Source organism: Loxodonta africana, chromosome 21 (assembly GCF_030014295.1).
Source record: "Loxodonta africana isolate mLoxAfr1 chromosome 21, mLoxAfr1.hap2, whole genome shotgun sequence".
Taxonomy (NCBI): domain Eukaryota; kingdom Metazoa; phylum Chordata; class Mammalia; order Proboscidea; family Elephantidae; genus Loxodonta; species Loxodonta africana.
Window position 1 is genome coordinate 19,033,719 of NC_087362.1, and position 25,597 is coordinate 19,059,315.

Sequence of the window (25,597 nt, forward strand, 5' to 3'; positions counted from 1 at the left end):
ACCAGCCACAACATTCCCTTAGGCCAAAACCTAATCCAGGGCAAGGCCCTCACTGTCTTCAGTTCTATGAAGGCTGGGAGAGGTGAGGAAGCTGCAGAAGAGAAGTCTAAAGCTAGCAGAAGTTGGTTTATGAGGTTTAAGGAGAGAAACCATCTCCGTAACATGAAAGTGCAGGGCGAAGCAGCAAGTGCTCACGTAGAAGATGCAGCAAGTTATTCAGAAGAGCTAGTTAAGCTAATTGAGGAAGGTGGCCACACTAACAGATTTTCAACGCAGACAAAACTGCCCTATAATGGAAGATGCCATCTAGGACCTTCATAGCCAGAGAGAAGTCAATGCCTGACTTCAAAGTTCCAAAGGACGGGCTGACTCTCTTGTTGGGGGCTTATGCAGCTGATGGCTTTAAGTCGAAGTTGATTCTCATTTACCATTCTGAAAACCCTAGAGTCCTTAATAATTCTGCCAAATCTACTCTGCCTGTGCTTTGTAAATGGAATAACAAAGCCCAGATGACAGCACATCTGTTTACAACATGGTTTACTGAATATTTTAATCCCAATATTGAGACCTGGGACCCAGGCGGCATAGTGGTTAAGAGCTTGGCTGCTAACCAAAAGATGGGCAGTTCAAATCCACCAGCAACTCCTTCGAAATATTATGGGGCATTTCTACTCTCTCCTATAGTGTTGTTATGAGTTGGAATTGACTCGACAACAAAGGGTTGGGTTCAGGGTTTTGGTTGAGACCTAGTGCTCAGAAAAAAAGATTCCTTTCAAAATATTACTGCTCATTGACAATGTACCTGGTCACCCAAGAGCTCTGATGGAGATGTATAAGGAGGTTAGTGTTGTTCTCATACCTGCTAACACAACATCCATTCTGCAGCCCATGGATCAAAGAGTTTTGACTTTCAATTCTTATTATTTAAGAAATATATTTCATAAGACTATAGCTGCTGCAGATTCCTTTGGTGGGTCTGGGCAAAGTAAATTGGAAAGCTTCTGGAAAGGATTCACCATTCTAGAAGCCATTCAGAACATTCATGATCCATGCGAGGAGATCAAAACATCAACATTAACAGGAGTTTGGAAGAAGTTGATTCCAATCCTCATAGATGGCTTTGAGGGGTTCAAGATTTCAGTGGAGGAAGTAACTGTAGATGTGGTGGAAATAGCAAGGGAACTAGAATTAGAAGTGGAGCCTGAAGACATGACTGAATTGCCGTGATCTCATGACAAAACTTTAGCTGATGAGGAGTTGTTTCTTATGAACAAGCAAAGAAAATGGTTTCTTTAGATGGAAACTTCTCCTGGTGAAGATGCTGTGAACATCACTGAAATGATGACAAACGATTTAGAATATTACATAAACTTAGTTGATAAAGCAGCAGCAGGGTTTGAGAGGACTGATTCCAATTATGAAAGATGTTCTACGGTGGATGAAATGCTATCAAACAGCATCACATGCTACATCAAAAGCGTTCATGAAAGGAAGGCTCAATCGATGCAGCAAACTTTCATTGTGGTCCTATTTTAAGAAACTGCCACAGCCACCCCAACCTTCAGCAACCACCACCCTGATCATCAGCAGCCATCAACATCGAGGCAAGATCTTCCACCAGCAAGAGGATTACAACTCACTCTAAAGGTGATGGTTACCATTTTTTACTAATAAAGTATTTTTTAATTAAGGTAGGTACATGTTTTTTAGAGTAATGGTACTTACTGCACACTTAATAGACTACAGTAGAGTATAAATTTTATATGCACTGGGAAACCAAAAAATTCGTGGTCTAGAGCTGAACCTACAGTGCGTCCGCAGTATGCTTGTAATTTAGTGCATAGCCAGTTTGTTAGTTTCCGGTTCCCTGACTAGAATATAACCTCCATGAGAGCGGAAAACATTTGTTTTGTTCCTAGTAGTATTCTCTGCATCTTATACACAATATATTTTCCATAGACATTTTGTAATAAGTGCATGAATGAAATTCAGATTGGGAGAAAAATAGAGTAAACATTTGCTTTACAAAAGATGTGTTTGTTTTTACACACAATGGAGTACTACGCAACGATAAAGAATGACGAAGACTCTTCGAAACATCTCACAACATGGATGAATCTGGAAGGCATTATGCTGAGAGAAAAAAGTCAATCACAAAAGAACAAATAGTGTATGAGGCCACTACTATAAGAACTCATGAAAAGGTTTACACACAAAAAGAAACAATCTTTGATGGTTATGAAGGAGGGCAGGGATGGAGATGGAAAAACACTAAATAGACAATAAGTGGTAACTTTGGTGGGGGGAGGGACAGTGCACAATGCTGGGGAAGCCCCATGGCTTGTCCAGGGCAAGGTCACAGAGGCTCCATGGACACATCCAAACTCCCTGAGGGACCGAATTGCTGGGCTGAGGGCTGTGGAGACCATGGTATCCGGGAACATCTAGCTCAAATGGCATAACATGGTTTATAAAGAAAATATTCTACATTCTACTTTGGGGAGTAGTGTCTGAGGTCTTAAAAGCTTGTGAGCAGCCATCTAAGAAACCCCACTAGTCTCGCTCCATCTGGAACAATGGAGAATGAAGAAAGCCAAGGACACAAGGGAAAGATATGTGCAGGGGACTGATGGACCATAAATATTACAGTTAAAAAAAAAAAAAAGTTTTCTAAAGAAATTCTTAAATAAAACTGATTTTCCTATAAACTTCATTTGTGTGTTTAGAATTTGACTGCACAAAATAACATTTTATACTAACTTTTTTTCAGGAATACCCCTAAGGTATAAAACATCTAGAAAAGGTTACAGACTTAAAGCACGAAAAAGAAAAGAAAGAAAGAAAGAAAACCATCAAAATGTTCTTTTAGTTATCTTGAGGTATTGATGCAGTTCTACTCTGTCCTATACCCAACCCAGTGCCGTCAGGTCGATTCCGACTCATAGCGACCCTATAGGACAGAATAGAACTGCACTCTGTCATATAGGGTCGCTATAATTCGGAATCTACTGGTCCGCAACGGGTTTGGTTTTTTTTTTAAATGTATTGATACCTAATGATGTTCTTTTATTTTAAGATAGCCTTTTAACCCAGTGCCCCAAAGACTGTTCAGTTTTTCTTTTCCTGGAAACTTCTACCCAACAGTGACAATAGGTTAACATTTTGTTGCGAGAAAAGGAGCAGCATAGCCTGCATGTCTCTGTTTCTGACATTATAAAAATGAAGAAAGCCATAAGGAAATGAGATGAGCCAAGTTGCAGCATTGAATATTCATCTGGTAGCATCTTACTTGAACAAAGACATTCAAGACATCTGCGAAATAAATTTTGGCAAGGAATAGAAATCAAGAAATGACTGTGTATTTTTACGTAAATAACACAGCCCTCTAAGTTTGTTTGCCACCTCCTCCCTCCCCCCCAGAGAAAGTATCGTCATAAGCAAAAAAAAAAAAAAATATTAAAAAAAAAAAAAGCATAGGACCTTTACAAAAATCCCTCCTGGAAGGGAGCAGTTGGCAAACAAACGTAGAAGGCGCATGTTCTTTGTGTAAAATACCGCAAAGGGAGTTAGAGGCTTATCTGCACTAAAAAACTATCTCCAGTATAAGTGGAAATTCTTAATGTTATTAATAACTGTATTTGTAATCCATTTTAATCCAATTTTCCTAAGTGAAAGGAATGATTTGAGGACATATAATAAATTACTAAATCCGAAACTCATTTTACTGATGATAAAGCTTGTGTTTTTATAGTTATCTAGAAATTATTTAATCATAGCAATATCTCCCAGAATTCGATTCTGAATTCCATTCAAGTTCTTGGACATCCTTAACACTTGATTAAATACAAACAAAAACTGCTTTGTTTTTGGAAACTCATAAAATGATGAGACAGCAAGGACAAGATTACTAGGCCTCTTGGGTAATAAGGGAACATTTTCATAAATGCCTTCCTTTACAGCTCTTTTTTTTTTTTTTTGGCTCAAAACCAAAAAAACCAAACCCACTGCTGTCGAGTCAATTCCAACTCACAGTGACCCTATATAGGACAGAGTAAAACTGCCCCATAAAGTTTCCAAAGAGCGCCTGGTAAGCTTGAACCACCAACCTTTTGGTTAGCAGCCCATAGCACTTAGCCACTACTCCACCAGGGTTTCCTTTTTTGGCCCAGCATACCTAAAAAATGAATCCAGATTCTACCTTCCTCATGGTTTGGCTAAAACAACAGTTAAGAAAGAACTCCAGGGTGAAATTAACAAGCTGAACTTCACTGTGGATAACTGTAATGCCTGCATTAGTTTTTTATACAGGATTTATTTACTTATTTAGAGAATATTTAAAATAAATGGTTGAAGGATTAATAATGAAATGAACCCTTGTGTGCCCATCATTAAGTCTAAGAAAGAAAATATTATCTATACTTATAAGTGCTCTATATGCCTTCTTCACGTGAATCTTCCTCCTATTTTTGAGATGATCATTCCACTGATTTTCTTTTTTTTTTTTCTTTTTTTACTACATTTGTATGGATCCTTCAAATATGTTCTTTAGTTTTGAAAAACTGAGTAACAAGAACAAATCTTGCTATGTAAAAAAGAAAACATCACCACCATTAGAAAAAGCTCCCAGGAAGTTAGCAGGGGGCATTAACTGTCTTCAACTTTCCTGAGAGATTACAAAAGTCCCCACAGGGTAGTCAGTGAATGCATGAGAGAATTCTGGGAAACGTAAAGCTCACCATGGCTGAGGAGTCTGGCAGAGCTAAGCGTGGGCAGAAACTGGACATCAACAGAAATATTGTTGGTGGAATGAATGTCTCCATATTTTCTATTTCTAAGCTCAATACGGCCAACGTCTAGTTCTCAGGACTGAATCAAAGCAGAACACTTCTGTGGGGGCGAAATGATGTCCTCAGATGTTCTAGGTGGCAATGTATGGAGGGAAGAGCAGGACAGACCAAGGGGAGATAAGATTTTGGGTCAGGCTTAACACTCTTGCCATTCTGTCATCAGGGTAAAAGAAGATGTGGCAAAGAGCCTCTGAGTGATGAAAGCTTCACTGTATCTGTTTATTGAGTCACATTGTTCCAATCTGGACTTGTCTTCCATTTCTGGTGCACAGCAGTCAGCCTCCTGGGATTTTCCTCCATCTCTCACTTGTGTTTGATCTCCTGCTTCTTTTATCCTTTCTTTAGGTTAATTATCGTGATCCTGTTGTAGTGTGGCACATCCTCCAGACAAGGTTGTGGAGGTAAGGTTTTGAGACCTTGCAAGGCTGTAAACATCTTTATTCCATCCTCATACTGAATGGAGGGCTTGCCTGGGTGTAGAAGTCTAAGTTGGAGGTAGTTTTGCTTCAAAATTTTGAAGATCTTCTTCATTGTCTCTTTGTGTCTAGGGTAGCTGTTGAGAAGTCTTATGCCATTTTGATTATTTGTATGTGGCCTGATATTTCCTCCCTGGACATTTGTAGAATCATCTTCTTGTCTTGGATATCCTGAATTTCACAGAGATATGCACTGCTGTGAGTTTATTTTCACACATTGTGCCCTTGTGGGCCCTTTCAATCTGGAAATTGATATCCCTCAGTTTAGAGGAAAAAAAAAATTAATCGATAAGCTTATCCTTCCTTTTATTTGTTTTCTCCTCCTGAATCCCAAGTTATGGGTGTGTCGTCCACCTGGACTGGTTCTCTAGTTTCTCTAATTTTCTTATCTTTTTTTCTCTTACATTCCTTCTCCTTGTTCTACTTTGTGGGACATTTCCTCAACTTTCATTTTTGCTACCAAGTTGTTAATTCCAAGAATTCTTTTTGTTTTCCGAATGCTCCCTTTTTCCGTAGCTTTTAATTCTTACTTCTTGGGCATATTGATTTTCTTCTCTCTCTGAGTGTTTTGTTTTTTACATTTTCTTCTCTTTGCAAATCTGTTTTCTCCAAGTTGCTATCTTCCATGTTGCAGGTTTTCTTCAGAGGTCTTTTATCTCTGCTGCAGACATGGTCATGAGCTCTGAACATGAGAGAGGGAGGTTGTCAACTTTGTCCTTTCCTGTAGTGTAATCTAGGTGTCCTCTTTATTCGAGAAACTCCATGTCATTATCTTAGATTTTTTTTTTTCCTCTTGGGATTGTCAGATTGCCCAGGGAGGAGTCCTTCCAGTCTGGCAGGACAGGAAAAGTTTATAGGCCGGTGTTGTGGATCACTCCTGGTATTGTATGATTGTCCACCATTTTGTAAATCCTATCTCTATGATGTTAATGAGGCAAGATTAGAGGCAGTTATGTTAATGAGGCAGGACTCAATCTACAAGACTGGATTGTGTCTTGGGCCAATCTCTTTTGAGATATAAAAAAGAAAAGTGAGCAGAGAGACAGGGGACCTCATACAGCCAAGAAACAAGAGCCATCAGAATAGTGTGTCTTTTGGACCCAGGGTCCCTGCACTGAGAAGCTCCTCAACAGGGGAAGATTGGTGACAAGGAGCTTCCTCCAGAGCTGACAGAGAGAGAAAGCCTTCCCCTGGAGCTGACGCTCTGAATTTGGACTTCTGGCTTACTAGATTGTGAGAGAACAAACTTCTGTTTGTTAAAGCTTGTGGTATTTCTGTTATAGCCGCACTAGATGACTAAGACAGCCAGTATTCTGGAAGATGAACACAGGGAGAAGATGAAGAGTAGCAGCATCCTGCCTTTAGAATTCCAAGAACCACTAGATTTTCTTTTTGGTACAAATTCAAATGTCTTTAGTCCCTTCCCTCGGAGACTAAACCAGAGGTTCCCAAACTTTCTTGGTTCAAGGCACCCTAAGTGTCTCAGTAATTTTGTTACAGTCCTCCTAAGCCAAAAAAAACATACCTTATGCTTCCATTTATTATGTAGTTATTTCCAAACAGCTTAATTAGTTATGCCTTAACAACTTAGTCACTGTTGGAAAAATATACACATAAATTTAAAGAAAATATTATAATTTTATTCTTAAATAACCACAAGGACTTACTAATGGATGTGTGCTCTGCACAGCTTCTCAAGCCTTGGGATCAGATTGGGCATAGCCAGCCTCATTTCATATTTCACACTGATTTTCACGTGGTACTTGCTTTTTGTCATCACATATTCACCAAAACCTCTGCTTTGCAAAGATATGTCAGAGAAGAGAACGTAGTGTGATCTAACGTTGGAACGCTGGACAGTTTTGAGTTGTTTACACTATATCTGTCAGAGGTCAACTATCATTGTGTTTGCATCAAAAAATTAAAACGTATTGCAGCACCCGGTACATTTGCTATGGTGTTGCTGTGTACCTTGGCACACAGTTTGGGAACCACAGGTGGAGACACTTTTGTTCTATTCGCCACCTTAACCTAGAACTAGCACTAAGTTTTCAACTGTGTTCAGTCTCAGTTAAAAACTGGGATCTTAACGAATACCTCCATCAGAGTCGTCCTACAATTCAGCATCTTAATACATTTAACTAAGTATAATTTACTTCATAGCCTGAATCACAGAACCAAAATGTGGCATCCACAGTACAAGATCTAAGACGGGTGGCATTGGTCAACAGAGATTTATATTGAAAGTAGGAGGCCCCATACTTTTATAAGTGCCCAACAAGTAAAACATTTTATTTTATTTTGTATTTTTCACTTTGTGTGTTGTTACGGATTGACATGTGTCCCCCAAAATATGGGTTGTAGATGTGAACCTCTATGCCTGTGGTGGAAACCCTGGTGGCCTAGTGGTTAAGAGCTACAGCTGTTAACCAAAAGGCTGGCAGATCCAATCCACCAGGCACTCCTTAGAAACTCTATGGGGCAGCTCTACCCTGTCCTACAGGGTCACTGTGAGTCGGAATGGACTCTACTGCAAGGGTGTTTTTTTTTTTTTTGGTATGCCTGTGGTTATAATCTCACTTGGGACTGGGTGGTCTTTGTTATGTTAATGAGGCATGATTAGCGTAGGGTGTGTTTTGAGTCAATCTCTTTTGAATTATGAAAGAGATTAAACAAGCAAGCAAGAAAGAAGCAGAGATAGGGAAAGGGAGACACCAAGCCACATGAAGACTGCCCAGGAGCAGAAGCTCGGAAGAGACGAGGATCTTTCCCCCAGAGCTGACAGAGAGAGAACCTTCCCCTAGAGCTAATGCCCTGAATTCAGACTTCTAGGCTCCTAAACTGTGAGAAAATAAATTCCTGTTTGTTAAAGCCACCTACTTGTGGTATTTCTGTTACAGCAGCACTAGATAACTAAGACCCATGCCATTAGACAATGCTATAGAAGTAACTTAATACAGTTTGTGGCTGTTTCCAGACAGCTGAGTAAGAGACTGAGCATTTCCAGCTGTCAAATGAGTCTTCTGCATGTCCCACCACCTCCCCCGCCCCCCACTCTCTAACTAGTCTTTGAAGGATTCAATCACTGTAAAGTCAGGATGTCAAAGAAGAAACCCAGAACAGGTAATATGACAAACGGATGTTGGTCTTAAGTGAGCTGACGGTCTCTTAATTCACAAAACAGTCTGAAAAGACTTGTGGTGCAAGCTGACTTCTGTCTAGACAGAGAGGGGAGTGTAAAACACATTAGACAGACACAACGGAGTAGTGACAAGAAAAACCTGTTTCGGTTGCACAAAGGCTTTGGGAGGGAATGTGCTATTTCCTTCCTTATCTACCTATCTAACCTCCAAAGGGGCTATATCTAGGTACTCGCGAGTTTCAGTTTTTATTTCTAGAGCTTTAAAACATCTTGCACATGAAGAAGAAAAGGAAGGAGAGTGAAGAAAAGAGCAAAAAGAGATTGAACAATGAAGGAGGGAAAAGGAGAGGGAGGGAGAAAGGATGAGACAGAGAGGGATGGAGGAGGAGGAAAAGGGAAGGAAGGAAGGGAGAGACGGGACAGGGAGGCGGAGAGCCATCCAGCCAGGCGGAGAGCCATCCAGCCAGCAGCCGGCTAGAGGGGAGAGAGCACGAGTGAGTAAGTCAGAGGAACGGAAGAGGGTAGGAAGAGAGGTAATAAAATCTGAATGCTTAAATATTTTCCTGAATTTCAAAGGCTATTTATGTTTTAGCATTTGGAAGACATCATTGACCGAGTCTTAGAAAATTTATCTCTTGCCTCTGATGTATTATAGCCGTGTCTGTTTTTCTCTTTTGCAGTTGACAGTGGCTAAAAAACAGCTCTCAGGGAAGCCAGTTCTTGCGTCTATTCTATATGGATGAATTCATCAGCTAATCCCTAACAACTAGGAAAATAGTGGAACGGTCCATTAGATACAAGTCAATCAGATCATTTAAGGAAAATAAACTAGAGTCCAACGTATTTTTCCCCCTGACATAGCAACTTCAAGGTCAATGTAAGGAAAACGTTTGGCTACTAGTAAAAGAAACACACCCAGTTTTGTCAGGCAGGCTAAAACGTTGTTTAAATACAAATCTGTTTTAACAGTTGCTTCGTTCTGAGGTTCTTACACAACTCACATAAGTATAAGTTGAAGAGTCATTCATGTGTTTAAAAGTTTTCTCTTTTTTTTTTAATATGATCATGGATTTTATTTAACTGTATGTGCCAACTGTAAATTTCCTGAAGCAGAGCATTTTAATGTTTCACCGTAAAAGAGAAAGCAGGAATTCTGGAATTGTCTTGGTAAATATAATTGTAGAAACATGATCTGAGATCAGGGAAAACTGGTTGTGTTTTGTTTTTAATACCTCTTGACTATACATATATGTATAAGTATCTGTGTGTCTGTATATATATATGTATATTTTTTTTCCTATATCAACTGTATGTATTTTATTTCTGTATTCCTGTATGACGTGCATGGAATATTTTTCTGCCAAGAAATCTTTGTGTTTAGCAAATGCTATTATTGTGCCTGGAATGGAGGCATCTGTTTTCTTAAATGCTTTCAGACCTAACTGAACAGGGAAAATAAAAATAGGAAAATTCAGCCAGCATAGAGAGAAGGATCTTTTTTATACGTTGCTAGGGTTTATGATTAAAAAGGAGGGTCTTCCATATCTTTCTCTTTTCGTGATGACTTTGGCATCTTAAACCAAATGTACATTTAAGCACATTCTGTTGTTGTTTGTTGCTAGGGTGCTGTCGAATCGATGTTGACTCATAGCGACCCCATGTGACAGAGTAGAACTACCCTATAGGGTTTTCTAGGCTGTTATCTTTACGGAGGCAGGTGATCAGGCCTTTCTCCCGTGGTGCTGCTGGGTGGGTTCAAACTGCCAGTCTTTTGGATGGTTAGCAGCCAAGAGCTTAACCGTTGCACCACCAGGGCTCCTTAAGTAAATTCTAGAAATCGAGTTATTCTGTGGAACTGTATAGGGCTAATTTTATTAAAGTGATCATGATCAAAACTATATTCTAGAGCAAAAGAGCAAACCATAAATGAGACCTGAGGGGTACACGCAGTGTAAGGGAGAAGGCGAGGGTGGGAGCTGGCAGGTCGTGCCATTTTCTTTACCTCACTCAAATTTATTCCTTCTTAGTCAATATGCTGAGTGTTTTCTATTTTCAAACATGCAACTAAACTCTGCAGTTTCTGAGCAGTGTTTTGAATTTTCAGCTGGTGGTTGGTTTATGATTTTCCAACCTAAATTATGGATGGCATTTAATAAATCATCATCATCTAGGGAGATGGTGACAAGGGATAACAAGAGGATGAAAAAAGAGTTGCATGAATATGCTAAGAATCTAAAATGCAACATCAAAAGCAAACTGAATCCATTCCAGTAGCAATGCTTTTAAAATTTCTGGCCCGAGATTTTAGTTTTATTTGTATAAAAAGCATCAAAAGACATAAATTGTTTATAGATTTCTCTTCAGATAATAAACTATTTCTGCTGAGAAAAGAGGTATTTGGCTCCTACTTTTATATCTTACAAACTATACCAGCTGCCCTTGAGATGAGCCTGACTCCTGGTGACCGCGTGTGTGTCAGCGCCTGACTCCTGGTGACCGCGTGTGTGTCAGCGCAGAGCTGTGCTCTATAAGGTTTCCAGTGGCTGTGACCTTTCAGAAGTGGATCACCAGGCCTTTCTTCTGAGGCATCTCTGGGTGAATTTGAACCATCAGTCTTTTGGTTTGTAGCTGAGAGGTAAACTGTTTGCTTTACCCAGGGACTCCACCAAACTATGTCTACTTAAAATAGTAAATGCAAAAAATGTGCTCTCATTCCCTATAAAAAACCGAAAACCAAACCCATTGCCATCAAATTGATTCCCACTCATAGCAACCCTATAGGACAGAGTAGAACTGCTCCACGGGGTTTCCAAGGAGTGGTTGGTGGATTTGAACTTTTGGCCGCTGGGTTGGCAGCCAAGCTCTTAACCACTGTGCCACTAGGGCTCCAATTCCCTATAGGGTTTCCATATTAGATCATACAGTAGATTCAGTCTCAGAAGCTGCATGTATCAGGGAGCTAACATTATGCAATCTTGTGCAAAGACGTATCACAGACAAAATCGGAAGCTCTATGTTTCCACTGTCTGGAAAGCAGCTACAGTGTTTGATGTGGTCACTAACACATTAAGTGTGGCGACATGCTCTAGTTGTATCTCATGGCAAGAAATCACCAGATCAATTCCAGTGGTTCCCTAAGGATGCTGCTCAGCACCCCTTAAACTCTGGGTCCTGACAGGATCACACTCTGCTTTTAAAGACCCAAGACTCAGATGTGAAAGATTTAGGAACTGACTGCAGTAATCAGACCTGTAGCCAGCCCCAGAGCACCTCCAAGTCCCGAAAGAAGGAACAGAGCAAGGTCGGGCCTCCTACAGGACATCTGGCAGGATCTGCTTGATGCTGACGCAGAAGCACAGACCGCAGAAACAGGAAAATGACTTGTTTTTCTACCCTTTTAGCAAAAAATAAATGAAACCAGCAGCTTTACTAATGGGACAAATACAAAAGAAGGTTGTCTCGAGGACGACACACTGTGGAATGCCTAGAATTCTTGTTTTCTTTAGGAACACCGCTTTGGTCCAGGGAGCCATAAATACACAAGGAGTCCCAGGGGGCGCACAATTGGACCCCGTGCTTCTGGATAACGTAGCACTCTGATGAGGTCAAACGACCTGGTAATTAAGGCAGGTCCTAGGGCAAGATGACTTTCTTCATGCTTGTAGAATAGTAAAAGTTTATGGCTCAGGGTGCATAAATGAGAAATGCCTGGGGGTCAGTTCTGCTGACATCTTTGGGCTGCTGTCCTTTGAGACCCATTTCTAAACTGGGAGGCTCGTTGTTAATGGGTTTTCAAATATGCAGCAGGTTTTTGTTTTCTACTAGAATTTTGGAGGACGCTTTTTCATCATTCACTTAGTTTGCTTTCTGAGGATAAAAGAATATACTTTAAAAAGTCTTAAGTCACTGAGCTTGACCTTCTTGTCTGAATGGAACTTCATGTTTTACTAATAAAGAAGTTGATGTAAAAAGCAGTGTACAGACCCCATGATGAAAAGATACTGTCTTTAAGGGGGTTTCACATTTCCAGGGAAATGCAAAAACATTGTTCTGCTTATGGCTTTAAAACAGAAACAGAGAATGACCGAAGCCCAAAAGATACATTACCAACAAAAAGATTCTTACCCGGTTCAGCTGTAGATCTAGGTTCTGTTTGCCACATGAAAAAAGAAAAAAACCAAAAAAACAGAATATCAGAATGGAGTTACAATAATAATAAACCTACCTATGTTTTTCTACTACCTTTGCAAGGACATGTCTGCAGAAGTGTTACAAGCTCCATAATACAAAACAGGTAGGTAAGGTGATAGTAAATTAAAAAAAAAAAAAAAAAGTTGCTATCGAGTTGATTCCAACTAATGGTGACCCAATGTGAGCAAAGTAGAACTGCGCTTCATAGGGTTTTCAAGGCTGTGAGCTTTTGGAAGCAGATCACCAGGCCTTTTTTGCAAAGTGCCTCTGGGTGGATTTGAACCACTGACCTTTAGGTTAGTAGTTGGGCACTTAACCATTTGAACCACCCAGGGACTCCTTAGGTGACAACCCCCCCCCCCAAAAAAAAAAACCATTGCTGTTGAGTCGATTCCAACTCTTAGCGACCCTATAGGGCAAAGTAGAACTGCCCCATAGGGCTTCCAAGGAATGGCTGGTGGATTCGAACTGCCGACCTTTTGGTTAGCAGCCAAGCTCTTAACCACTGTGCCACTTTAGGTGATAGTAGTTACATTTATCTTTCTATTGATATAGAAACTCACATTCTAGAAACACCACAAAGAAGCCTTTTAAACTGCAGCTCATAAATGGGCTATAGGAAGCTCGTGAACCTCTTAAAATTATTTGCAAAACTTTGAGTAGAAACATATATGTGCATTTTTTCTGGAGAAATACATATAACTCTCATTGGGGTTTCAAAGAGGTTCACAAGCAAGTGTCACTGCTTTAATTTACTCTCCCTACAGAGTTACAAGTCATCTGGTCTCACCACTCTTTGAAAATACAAACCAAATCATATGAATGGCTAAGCCCTCCTTGGTTTTCCTGAAGACAGAATAAAATGGTGGGGTTTGGGGGGTTGGCACCGCTCCTCACTTTTCTGTAGAATCCGAAAATCTGGAGAGTCTTGGATTTCACTGCCTTGCCGGAACCACTTGACCTGCAAAGGAGGTGCTCCTCGGACCCGGCATTCCAGAACCACCACCTGGCCTTCTGACGCTGTTATGTTTTGCAGTTCCTGAAATTCAAGGAGAATGTTCCCAATCAGACATTAGTGCGTTCTTAAGCAATTTCACCAGACAGAATAAAAAGTCCAAGCCTTAGAGAAAAAAATGCAAAACTTGCATCATAAAATAATGAACACTAACTCAGGTAAGGCTGTTGTTGTTAGGTGCCATCTAAACCCAACCCAGTGCCATTGAGTCGTAAGTGCCATCTAGTTGGTGCCAACTCATAGCGACCCCACGTACAACAGAAGGAAACCCTGCCTGGTCCTGTGCCATCCTCCCAATCGTTGCTATGTTTGAGCTCACAGTTGCAGTCACTGTGTCAATCCACCCTGTTGAGGGTTTTCCTCTTTTTCGCTGACCCTCTACTTTACCAAGCATGATGTCCTTTTCCACGGCCTGGTTCCTCCTGATAACATGTCCAAAGTATGTCTAAACACCTTTAAATCCATTGATTGTCTGCTTTTTAAAAAATAATTTTCATAAAGTTTTCATAATCTCCATGTCATGAAATTAGTAAGACTTCCCATAAGCCCTGTGGAAATGTTTAGCTTGTCTACAAATTTGCAAATATGCACTGACCCTTTCACATTTATGGAATTCTACAGTAACAGCTGGTACCTTTCTTTATCAACATTTAAAAAGTAAACTGGTGGAATGCAAACCTCCTCTTAAAACAATTACACCCCAAATGGATGTAGATCTTTATGCAAAACTAGATAAGAAGAGAAAAAAGACATGCATTTGTTCTCCCATGTTCCAACCTTCTCCTGTACTCCCACACCACCTTTGCCCACGTTTATTAAACCATACCAGGCTTATTAAGCTGAAGGTTTTTGGTATTTTCTCATTTTGAGGTGCTGGGTAAAATACTAAAACATGCTATACAACTCCCTCATTGCCCTTCATTTCCTCTTTTCGAGCTCGTTGCCTTCTACCCAACTCCATCAACTCCAGACCAATAAATTTTGCAATCCAACAGATTAGAAATTACTTTGGTTTTATAGATGCAATGAGGTAAAGTTTTTAAAACTCATTGTTAAATATCAGATCATTAAAAATAGCTCCCTTACACATACCTTCTCTATCTTCCCCCTCTAGCATTAACTATCAATGGGGCCTACTTAAACTTCTTGACTGTTGAATGGCTGACTAGGGAGTACTGGATACCATATAGGGCATGCAGAGCTCCTAAGATATGAAGTATTTCACCTAAACATAGAGCAAAACCAAAGAAAAAAAAATTTTCACATTAAGAAATGTTTTTGTCTGTCCTCTAATTTTCTAAGGGGACAAATGGTGTCCTTTGAAAAACAAATGATGTGACAAATGGTCTCCATGAGTGTGCTAAAAAGCCAAACCAAACCTGTTGCCGTCGAGTAGATTCCAGCTCATATAGACCCTACAGAATGGAGTAGATCTGCCCCATAGGATTTCTAAGGAGCTGCTGGTGAATTATTGAGTATACCATGGACTGCCAAAAGAACGAACAAATCTGTCTTGGAAGATGTGCAACCAGAATGCTCCTTAGAAGCAAGGATGACGAGACTGCGTCTTATATACTTTGGACATGTTGTCAGGAGGAATCAGTCCCTGGAGAAGGACATGATGCCCGGCAAAGAACAGGGTCAGCGGGAAAGAGGAAGACCCTCAACGAGGTGGACTGACAAAGTGGCTGCCACAATGAGCTAAAGCATAACAACGATTGTAAGGTGGCACAGGACCGGGCAGTGTTTTATTCTGTTGTGCATAGGGTCATTATGAGTCGGAACCGACTGGATGGCACCTAACCTAAAGCTGGTGGATTCGAACAGTCAACCCTTTGGTCAGCAGCTTTAGCTCACTGTAGCTCTTAACCACTGCACCACCAGGGTTTCTAAGTGTGCTAAACCAAAAAACCAAACCAAACTCACTGCCATTGAGTCAATTTCAACTCATAGCGACCCTATAACCAACCCATTGCTGTTGAGTTGATTCCGACTCATAGTGACCCTATAGAACAGACTAGAATTGCAGTATAGAGTTTCTAAGGAGCACCTGGTGGATTTGAACTGCTGACCTTTTAGTTAGCAGCCGTAGCTCTTAACCACTACACCTCCAGGGTTTCCAAAGCCCTATGGAAATCCCAAATTTATGATGCTGGTGGGAGAATTATTAGTGTGACGTCTGAGAAGGCATTTGATAAGAACTTTGGTAGTTAACAAGAATTTTTTTTTTTTAAGGGAAAAGATTAAGATTGTCAACTACTTTTGCGTGCAATTGCATTCTTTACCCTTTTTTTTTTTTTTAATGTAGAAAAACTCTGGTTTTAATTCCGTATGTTTTTACTTTGTGATTGGGTCCAGAGAAGAGCTAATTTAGTGGATAACAGCGGGGTAAGTGTCACTCATGGGGTCCAGCTTCTATGGATCAATCAGGTAAATGCCTCTAGGCTGGTCCAGGAAGCCATTCATGGTAGACGACAAATTGTACACAAATACTTCACATGCTTGTGCTTTCAGGCACCCAAGGAAACTTTGATTTTTTCCTAGGATCATGCGTTTTGTTCAGTGTTGGAAAGTCAGAGATGTAGGAAATCAGTAGATGCTGAGGGATTTAAGCAGTCAGAACACCACAGCTATGGCGGGATTACAATCTGGCTTCTCGTAGAGCAAATGTTTTCATCTTGGCCAAAGCCACAGCCAAACATAGCATGCCACTAGGGAAACTCCAAGAACACAACAAGGAGGCTGAAGGAGCCTGAGAGTCAATCTTCAGAGGTTGTACCTGGCACTCTTCACTGTCTACTCTGGGTAGGATCTAGGACCCCTGGGTGTTTTAGGGTTCATAAAAGAACATTTCTTATCATTCATCAAATCCACCTGACATTGTGGTTCCTAAAGGGGTCTAACTATTTGGAAAGAAAAGCCACACGGTGGTGGTGGTGGTAGTTGTGATGTGTGACCTCCTATCCACAGATTCGTCCCATCCACCACAGTCTCAGAGTCCACACCAGCTTTGCTCCCTGAACCAAACCTACCCCTCTGCTTTCTCTACCTCTGACCAGCTGTGAAACCGGGGGATCTTTTCCAGGGTAATGTGAGGAAGGAGATGGAGGCCCCCCCGAACCAGCAAAGGCCGCCTGCCACCCACTGCCACCATCGTGCCCAAGAGAAAGGCCAAAGAAGATGCTAAAGACAACAGAGTTAAGGGCGGTGTGAGTCACAGATGAGAGGGGTAGGATTCTCTTCTAAACCTAGAAAGGCCTCTGCAAAGCTGGGAGAGGAGCTGTCAAAGGAAAAAGGGGAAAGCAGATGCAGGCACAGAAGGAAACAACCCCGCAGAAAACACAGGGGCCTCCACAGTCAGCACATGGAAGAGAGGGTGCTGGGGAGCCCCAGAGAGCGAGCTCCGTGCTTCTCGTGAATACGGCTTCGAATCTTTTTTAGGAAGCTTTGTGAAACTGCAGAGTTGTGTTTTACTTTTCTTTTTTTAAAGCTGTATTGTTAATATACAGAGCTGCTTCCTAGTTGTCTTTTGGGGAGGGGAGGAATAGCACTAGAGAATGTCTGTCTCAGGAACTGTATTGCATGGCTCTTCTGGCAGAGCAGCCCTATGGTGAGGGAAAGCCAGAATTCCTGTCCTCTTCTCCTTTCCTGATGCCACTTGATTTCCTTAAACCTAAGAGACTCTAAAAACAAAAAACCAAATCGGTTGCTGGTTGATTCGATTCTGACTCATAGCGGCCCTATAGGACAGAGCAGAACTGCCCCATCGATTTCCAGAGAGCAGCTGGTGGATTCAAACTGCCGACATTTTGGTTAGCAACTGATCCCCCAAAATCAACTATGTTGCCTAACAAGACATCAGGTAACACAGGATTTCTGAAGAAAACATTACAAAGGTGCTTGTGAAAAGCTCTTAAACTACCCACTAAATGGAGGTGTCCATTCCCTCCGTAACTGTTTCCTGTTCAAAGCACCAGAGAAAGGCGTCATTGGCTATTACAGTGACTTGTGGTTTTTGGTAGGCTCTTACATACCTTTTATTTTTTATTTATTATGTATAAGGTTGCTATGAGTCGGAATTGGTGTGGCAATGGGTTTGGTTTTTTTTGTGTTCATTAATTCAGTTTCAAAGCTGTGGTCCACTATTAGGGTTTGTTGCCTGCATCCTCCTGGAAATAAGCTAAGTGTTCATGAGAAGATCTTTAATCAAGCTGGATACAGGTTGGCTTAGGAGAAAATAAAAATCAGTCCCTAAGATGTTCCTCTCTACTGCCTTTCAAATTTCTCAGATATTTGCTTTTCACATTTGTCTGCCTGCAGTCTTGGAGGTGATTTTCATGCAAGTGTGAGGTGCCATTTAGTATTTTTTCACCTCTGCTGATGAATTCCTTCTCTCTCTGCTGATGTGCAATGCCAGCTCTTTCATGTAGATATGGGAGGACCATTCCAGGCTCTGTTCTGCTTCACTCGCCCATTTGTCCTGTCTTATGCTTGTGTCTCCCTTAATAAGTCCACTGTTAGAAAAAGTTTTGGTATCTCAGAGGACGAATCCCACCTCCTGCCTAACACGTCCCTATTTTCCTTCTTCAGCTGTGCCTTAGCTATTCTTCGACATTTGTTCTTCCACACTTTAAATTCTGTATCAAACAAATGAATAAAAATAAGGAATCTGTTGGAATTTTGACCAGATTTGCATTGGATTTACGTATTAATCTGGGGCATGGTGACTTCTTTACAGTCACCTAGTCCACAAGATGGTATATCTCTCCGTTTATTCAAACCAAGACTAAACCTGTTGCCATCGAGTCCATTCCGACTCAGAGTGACCCTATAGGACAGAGCAGAACTGCCCCATAAGGTTTCCAAAGAGTGCCTGGTGGATTCAAACTGCCGACCTTTTGGTTAGCAGTCGCAGCTCTTAATCACTATGCCAACAGGGCTCCTCCACTTATTTGGGTCTTTATAAATATTTCTCAAATAAAGTTTTATGACTTTCTCAACAAGAAAAAAACAGAGAGAAAGGAAATGCTGCACGGAACCATTCCCGATTTGAGAACTTGACCAGTGAAATGGGTGCCATTCAGCCTGGCAATGCAAACTACCCACTTAGGACGAATTGGAAATTAGTCTTTTTTGTTTTTAATTTCCATAAAACTTGCTGGATCTCCCAAGCTATTTCCTACACAGCGTTCTGTTTCATTGTTTTCTACCGGTTTTGGCTTTCCCACTCTATTGTAAGCTCTTTCAGGCCACTGACCACCCAGGCCCTTTATAAGGTTATTGTCAGACAGCAGAGGTAACCATGTTAATCAGCCTGCTAATCTGCTCCTTTCATTTTTTAAAAATGGTTGCACAAAGCCACATGCGCATGAAACTTCAGGACCCAAGCACACCCAGAGAATGAGGCTTGCAGATGTCAGACCTTTGTAAAAACAGGAGGAAAACAGGCAGAAGTGGTTCCATCAGGTCGGCAAAGATGTGAAGTTGGGCTGTGAACCTGAAAAAGCAGAGACACATGGATCAAATTCTAAATATATAAATTGCTGAAAAGATGGGCTACAAAACTCTTTCATTATTCAGCTCGCTCCACTTGAATGCAACCAGTGAATGAAAGGATTGCCATACATCATCTTGCTGGTCTGCTCTCACAGTGCAGACATTGTTTTACTTCCTCATTTCACATCTGTTACTCTTCTCTATTCAAAAGGATATTCAAGGTAAAAGCTCCCTGGGTCCTCCGGGATCCGTGAGCTCTTAAATGCTCTTACCAAATGGATTTCTGTGTGTGGGACTTCCACAGCGATCTTTTTTAAAAGTTCTCACACACATTATATTTTATTTTCAAATGCAGGCTGGATTCATTGTATATAAAGTGTAAGTTATTGGCAGTGGAGGGTAAAGTAAATTAACTACCTACCTTAATTTTAACTTGTACTCTTTTTTGACATAGGGATTACAGGGAATGAGCAAAAAAATGTACATTATTTTTTCTTGATGTTCAGAGAACAAAAGTACTGCAACACTTAGTGAATAGCACATGTCTGGGGAAATAGGAGTTCAGACTAGTGAATGGAAAATAATTGTGTATAATCATTTATTTTCAAATAACCTGGATTTACTAACTTTCATCTAAGCGTTTGTTCTTGTCCCAACATGACGGTGATCTGGTATTAAGGGTGTAGGTATGCCACCCATGGGGCAGTCGTGGTTCAGCTGTATGATTCTCGCCTTCCAGGTGGGAGACCCCAGTTCGGTTTCCAGCTAATGTAACTCGTAGCAGCCACCCCTGTCTGTCAGGGAGGCTTGTGTGTTGCTATCATGCAGAGCAGATTTCAGCAGAGCTTCCAGGCCTTTCCAGGCCAAGGTGGACTGGGAAGAAAGGCCTGGTGATCTACTTCCAAAAATCAGCCAAGGACAACCCTATAGGTCACAGTGGTCTGATCCCCAGCTGACCACGGGGATGGGACAGGACCAGGGAGTGTTCCGTTCCATCATGCACGGAGTTGCCATGAGTTGGGGGCTGACTTGAGGGTATTCTTTCATTGTTGCTCTTACTAGGACGTCATCGAGAATGCGGGCAGAGCTGTGGAGATGCTAGCATGCTGTTGGATCGTATCCACTATCCCTGTAAGATTTTTTGCTGGATTGTCATTCAGGGGGTCTAGGCCTCACTTTTCACTGTCTATTTATGACCCTATAGGACAGAGTAGCACTGTCCCATAAGGTTTCTAAGGAGCAGCTGGTGGATTCAAACTGCCGAATTTTTGGTTAGCAGCCAAACTCTTTAACCACTGTGCCACCAGGGCCCCCCAGAGAATATAGCAAAACTTTTGTAGCATTTACTCAGTGCTACACATTATTTTAAATGTCATATGAATACTATGCTCACTGAATCCTCATGACAACCCTGTGAGATAGGTAGTATTGTTATCTTCATTTTACAGATGAAGAAATTAGGCACAGAGAGGCCCCACGGTGAAGTCATTGGCAGAGTTGGGATCAAGCCCAGGCCACCTGCCTCCAGAGCTTTAAGCTTTATGTTATGCCACAGCAGCAACGTTTCTCTGAGCCCTTCATTCTTCCAACTATAAAATTGGGCTATATTATCTTCTGCTCAGTGTTCCTATAGAGTTTACATCATTTAAAAGTGCACTGTTTACATTAGTATGATATTTACATATTTAGATGCTTGTATGTCTTTCTGTCCTTAGACTAGAACTGCCCCATAGAGTTTCCAAGGAGCACCTGATGGATTCGAACAGCCAATCTGCTGGTTAGCAGCCGTAGCACTTAACCACTACACCACCAGGGTTTCCTAGACTTCTTGGGGGTTATACTACACCTTAATATAATCTGCTATATTTAAGATATATTTCATGTGTATACTCCCTGTTTCCCACACTAGATTATAAACTCTTTGGGGATGGAATGGAGGATTTTTATTTATTTATTTATTCTGTCTTGAAATCGCTAGTACGATGCTAAGCATTCAATAAATCCTTATCATTTTTTACACCTTAAACACCAAAGCTCCACTGACATCCATTAATCAAAAATATTGCTATACATTTCACTGTGGTTTAGAGGTTTAAAGGAAATGTCTGCTATATAATCCGCTGCCAAGCAACTTATATTGATTGATTCTTTTCAAGTTCATGAACCCAAACGTCTTTACTCTGCATATCCCACGCATTGGAGCCTGTAATAACTAAGACACCTGTGAGCGCTCAAAAGATGATAAAGGCTGACAGAAGTCGTGATTGGGATCACAAGACATACTCATTAGCTAGGAATGAGTTTACAACTCTAGAGGGTGTGGCGGGGGGGGAAGCCCTCTGTGACCGTTGTGTTTAAAGGCACTCACCATTTGCATAATGTAACATATATTTGATTTAGGAAATACTTTAATATTTTTAACTTCATGCTGTTTGCAAATACACTCAGTATAATTACTTCCTAGTTGTTTAATTTGTAATATCGTTCTTTCTCGGGCAAAGCAGTCTTCAAAAAGAAATAAAGGCAGGATAAAAATGCACGGTGGAGTCAAGGAATTTGAACTTTTTTCTTATTTATTATCTGGTCAGTCCTCAGCAGATGTTGGTATGTGGGCTTTCCTGTCTTTTAATTTATTTTAAATGAGCTAGTGAATTTAGATAAATGGAAGGGAGAACAAACGTGGGGGAAGAATCAGATAGTCAGATTCCAGCATACCAGGTTATTGGCTGTTAGAAAAAGCTCCCAATGGAAATGCAGATGTCGACTCGTCGGTGGTAGGCCGGCCGTGATTTAAAAATTACTTTTTGCAAGTTAAAAGGGAGACATTTATCTGCCGTTTTTCTCTTCTCCCAGTTAGTTTTCCACTTAGAAAATATTTCAAGAGAGTGTACTAGTTAGAAGTAAAGATAAAAAAAACAAACATACCGAAAACCAAAAAAACCAAACCCGTTGCCGTCGAGTCGATTCCAACTCAGTGACCCTATAGTTTAAATTAAAAAGATTGTCACTGAGTTTGACCCTCTATGGGCTCCTGTCCAAGGCACACTTACCTGTTGAACAGGTACAGATAAGGGTTGGATCACAGCTGTGGTCACTCCTGTCTTTGGAGACGATGATCCTATTGTTAAGGAAACGGAAGTTGTTTTCTTTTGAGCTCTGGAAAGGAAGGAGGCAACTAACTGTTGAGTCAGATTTTTCAGCAGGAATCATTCTTTGAAAACATTTCCACAGAAATAGCTCAGTTTCTTTGTGTCAAAGCATTTCAACTCTATGTGCTTCAGAAATGGGAACCCATACACAGAATAGCAGTGGTCAGTATATGCACCTTATAAATATTTAATAAAGCAAACATCTGGATAAAAGTAGCTATAAGTAACTCAGACATCGTCAAAGAACCTAACGGATTAAACTTGAAAATCCTAAGAAAAAAGAAAAAAACCAATCTTTATCAGTAAGAAAATATTTGAAAACTTTAGGGTTAGGGCCTTATATTTGTCTTATAAGTTTTTGTTGTCTAGTTGAAGTCCCAAAACCCAGTGCCGTTGAGTCAATTCCGACTCATAGCAACCCTATAGGATAGAGTAGAACTGCCCCATAGAGCTTCCAAGGAGCGTCTGGCAGTGTTGAAGTCCAGCAACTGTTTTTTGCTCTGGTTTCAAATTTTGGTTAAGTTGTGAGTATCCTGGACATTTTGTCTTCCTTAGTACCTCAAGGTTTGTGAGGAATAAGGCTTAGGAAGAGCTGTTCCTAGGTCCAGCTTTGCCGAAAGTAGCTGGATGTGCAACCCCAAGTGAGTCACATAACCTCGCTAAACTGGAGTTCCTTATCTGAAATCAGAGGTGCTAGAGCAAATGATCTTATAAGGTCTTTTTTTTTTTTTTTTTAATGTTAGCAGATCAAAGGGATGTATTAGTTTAAGCTTTTTAGTTTAAACAATATTAATGGGGTTTTCTGTAAATTTCCAGTAGATTTTCTTTTATTTCTGCAAAATAACTAGGATATTAACATTTTACTAATAATACATACGTTTTCAAAGGCAGAACTACATTTTGTGATTTTTTTCACACAGAGTCTAATTAGAAATAGACTTTACCCAGATGAAAAATGTATTTCTGGCCTAATTAGATATTTTTCACTTTGTGTAAATAAATTGGTCCTCTTTTACCTTTTAGTAACAATTTAACTGATTATCTATATTCTTAATGTAACCATTCCTTTTATACAGGTCCAACTAGCTAGATAGTTGTCTTTGGAACTAACATTGTTTATAGTTAGATTGGGGCACATTGATGATGAAATGCAGACTTCCAAGTTCAAATTTATAAATTAAAAATTGTGTTTCAGCTTCCAATATTTGATTTTTGATTGACATCAGTTGACCCTTTCTTTCAAAGCACAACACGCATGGCTCCATCCCCCACCAGTCCCGCTGACCTTTGTCACAGAGATAACTGATGACATCGTAGGCACTTACTGTGGCATAGCTCCAGGTTTTGATTGAAAAGCTAAACTTTCACTGTCAGAATCTGATGAACTGGCACCTGGGAGAGCATTAAAAAAAGTAATCAAGGTAAGCTCTAAGTGGTATCTATAATCATTTCCAAGAGCAACATTCTTTCTTTAAAAAAGAAACAACATACCAAGTCTTATTTTGATCTCCATACACAATGAAACAGAATGGTTCACAGGATTTTTACTTGGACTGTGTTTTCAGAAAATCATTTAGAAGAAGAACTGTCATAAAAGCTTTCTTCAAAGCAAGGTATTTTTAATGCCAGATCTACCATTACTTTCATTTTGTATCGCTTTGGCCATCACAACTTACTTTTGAATGATTTATAATCTATTTATGAAATAAATATAAATGTGTGGACGTGTGAGAGAAAACCATGTTTATGAGTTTTACCTCTTCTCAGGAGATTAAACCAAAACCAAAACCAAACCCACTGCCATCAAGTCGAGTCCGACTCATAGCGACCCTATAGGACAGAGTAGAACTGCCCTGTAGAGTTTCCAAGGAGCGCCTGGCAGATTTGAACTGCTGACCTTTTGGTTAGCAGCCGTAGCACTTAACCACTATGCCACCAGGGTTTCCAGATTACCTGGTGTGAATTACTGTTTTCATTACTAACTAATCAGAAGATGCTTTCTGTGTCTTGGATAAACTAGAATATGACAAGAGCTACATTCTTGAATCAGAAGTCTCTGATTTTGGATCATGCCCTTCCAAGTTCATTTGCACCATTACTGTTCCTGAACTAAAGGTCAACCTATCAGATTTATAGGGCCCTGGGTGGCACGACAGCTTGTGCTCAACTCCTAGTCTAAAGGTTGGTGGTTCAAACTCACTGGGCAGCACTGTGGAAGAAAGGCCTGGCAATCTGCTTCAGAAAGTTTACAGCCAAGAAAACCCTGTGGAGCTTGGTTCCATTCTGTAGCACATGAGTTGAAATCAACTCGAGGGCAATGAGTTTCAGTTTGGCTTATCAGATTTTTAGTTAAAATGTAAAGTGCATTCAGGTTTCAGTGTTAAGGTATTCTGTGTCAAGAAATTTAAGTGACAGATTTAAAATAACTGTAATGGTTACAAGTATATTCTTCGTGTTTCTTTTAAGAGATATATTTAACTTGAGTTACTTAAATTATCTATTTAAAAATCTTTTAGTATAAACTAATACAGGTAATCCCCAATTTACAACAGGTTCCATTCCAACGACTCCGTCACAAGTCAGTTCTGACGTAAGTTAAATACCTCATTTCTTTTTTTTTCTAGTTTTCATTATTATTGCCTTTCATTACCAGTGTCTTTATAAATCTGATCTTGATTTGTCTTTAGGGGATGAAAATGTTACATATAAACTTGACATCAGCAAATTACACACTGCAACATTGTATGTATTAGATATTACTAAGGATAAGATGAACCAACAAAAAATGGACAGTCTTAAGTACGTTCATCGTAAATTGACTACATCGTAAGTTGGGGACCGTCTGCACATGTTTTTGGAAAATAATCAAATAACACAGAATTATGTGACAGAAAAGATCGGGGGTAACCCCACAAATACAATTTTGCACATGCTGTCCAGTGTGTATTTTTCTAATAAGTTTAATATCTCAACATACATGTATTTATGTGCATATTTATACAAATCATACTATATGTAAAAAAAAATATGTACTCTTTACAATTAGTTATTTCTGCCTATGAATACACATTTTGAACATATACATTTATTTAATTCTCTTGAAGGGCTGCCTAGTGTTTCTTTCTCTGACTGCGCCGTAATATGTTTTTCCAATCTTTTACTGATGTTTGAATAGTCGTGTTTAGGTAACTCTGCTGGAATGTTTGCTGTCCCTTCCTAGTCATTTCTATAACTACACCCTAGCGCAGGCTTTCTTCACTAAGTTCCTGGACAGACACAAC

At 40.3% G+C, this 25,597-nt stretch overlaps 1 protein-coding gene across 1 annotated transcript in view; it reads right to left on the minus strand.

The window, feature by feature from the left end:
- PALLD (palladin, cytoskeletal associated protein) overlaps nt 1-25,597 on the minus strand; it is a 318,926-nt gene that overhangs the window by 244,190 nt on the left and 49,139 nt on the right. The window contains exons 3-7 of the mRNA XM_023554972.2: nt 23,642-23,708; nt 22,218-22,323; nt 19,094-19,168; nt 13,554-13,695; nt 12,591-12,614 (exon numbers count right to left, since the gene is read on the minus strand). Of these exons, the coding sequence (XP_023410740.2) occupies nt 12,591-12,614; nt 13,554-13,695; nt 19,094-19,168; nt 22,218-22,323; nt 23,642-23,649 (355 nt within the window). The 5' untranslated portion in view covers nt 23,650-23,708. The remainder of the gene's footprint in view (nt 1-12,590; nt 12,615-13,553; nt 13,696-19,093; nt 19,169-22,217; nt 22,324-23,641; nt 23,709-25,597) is intronic.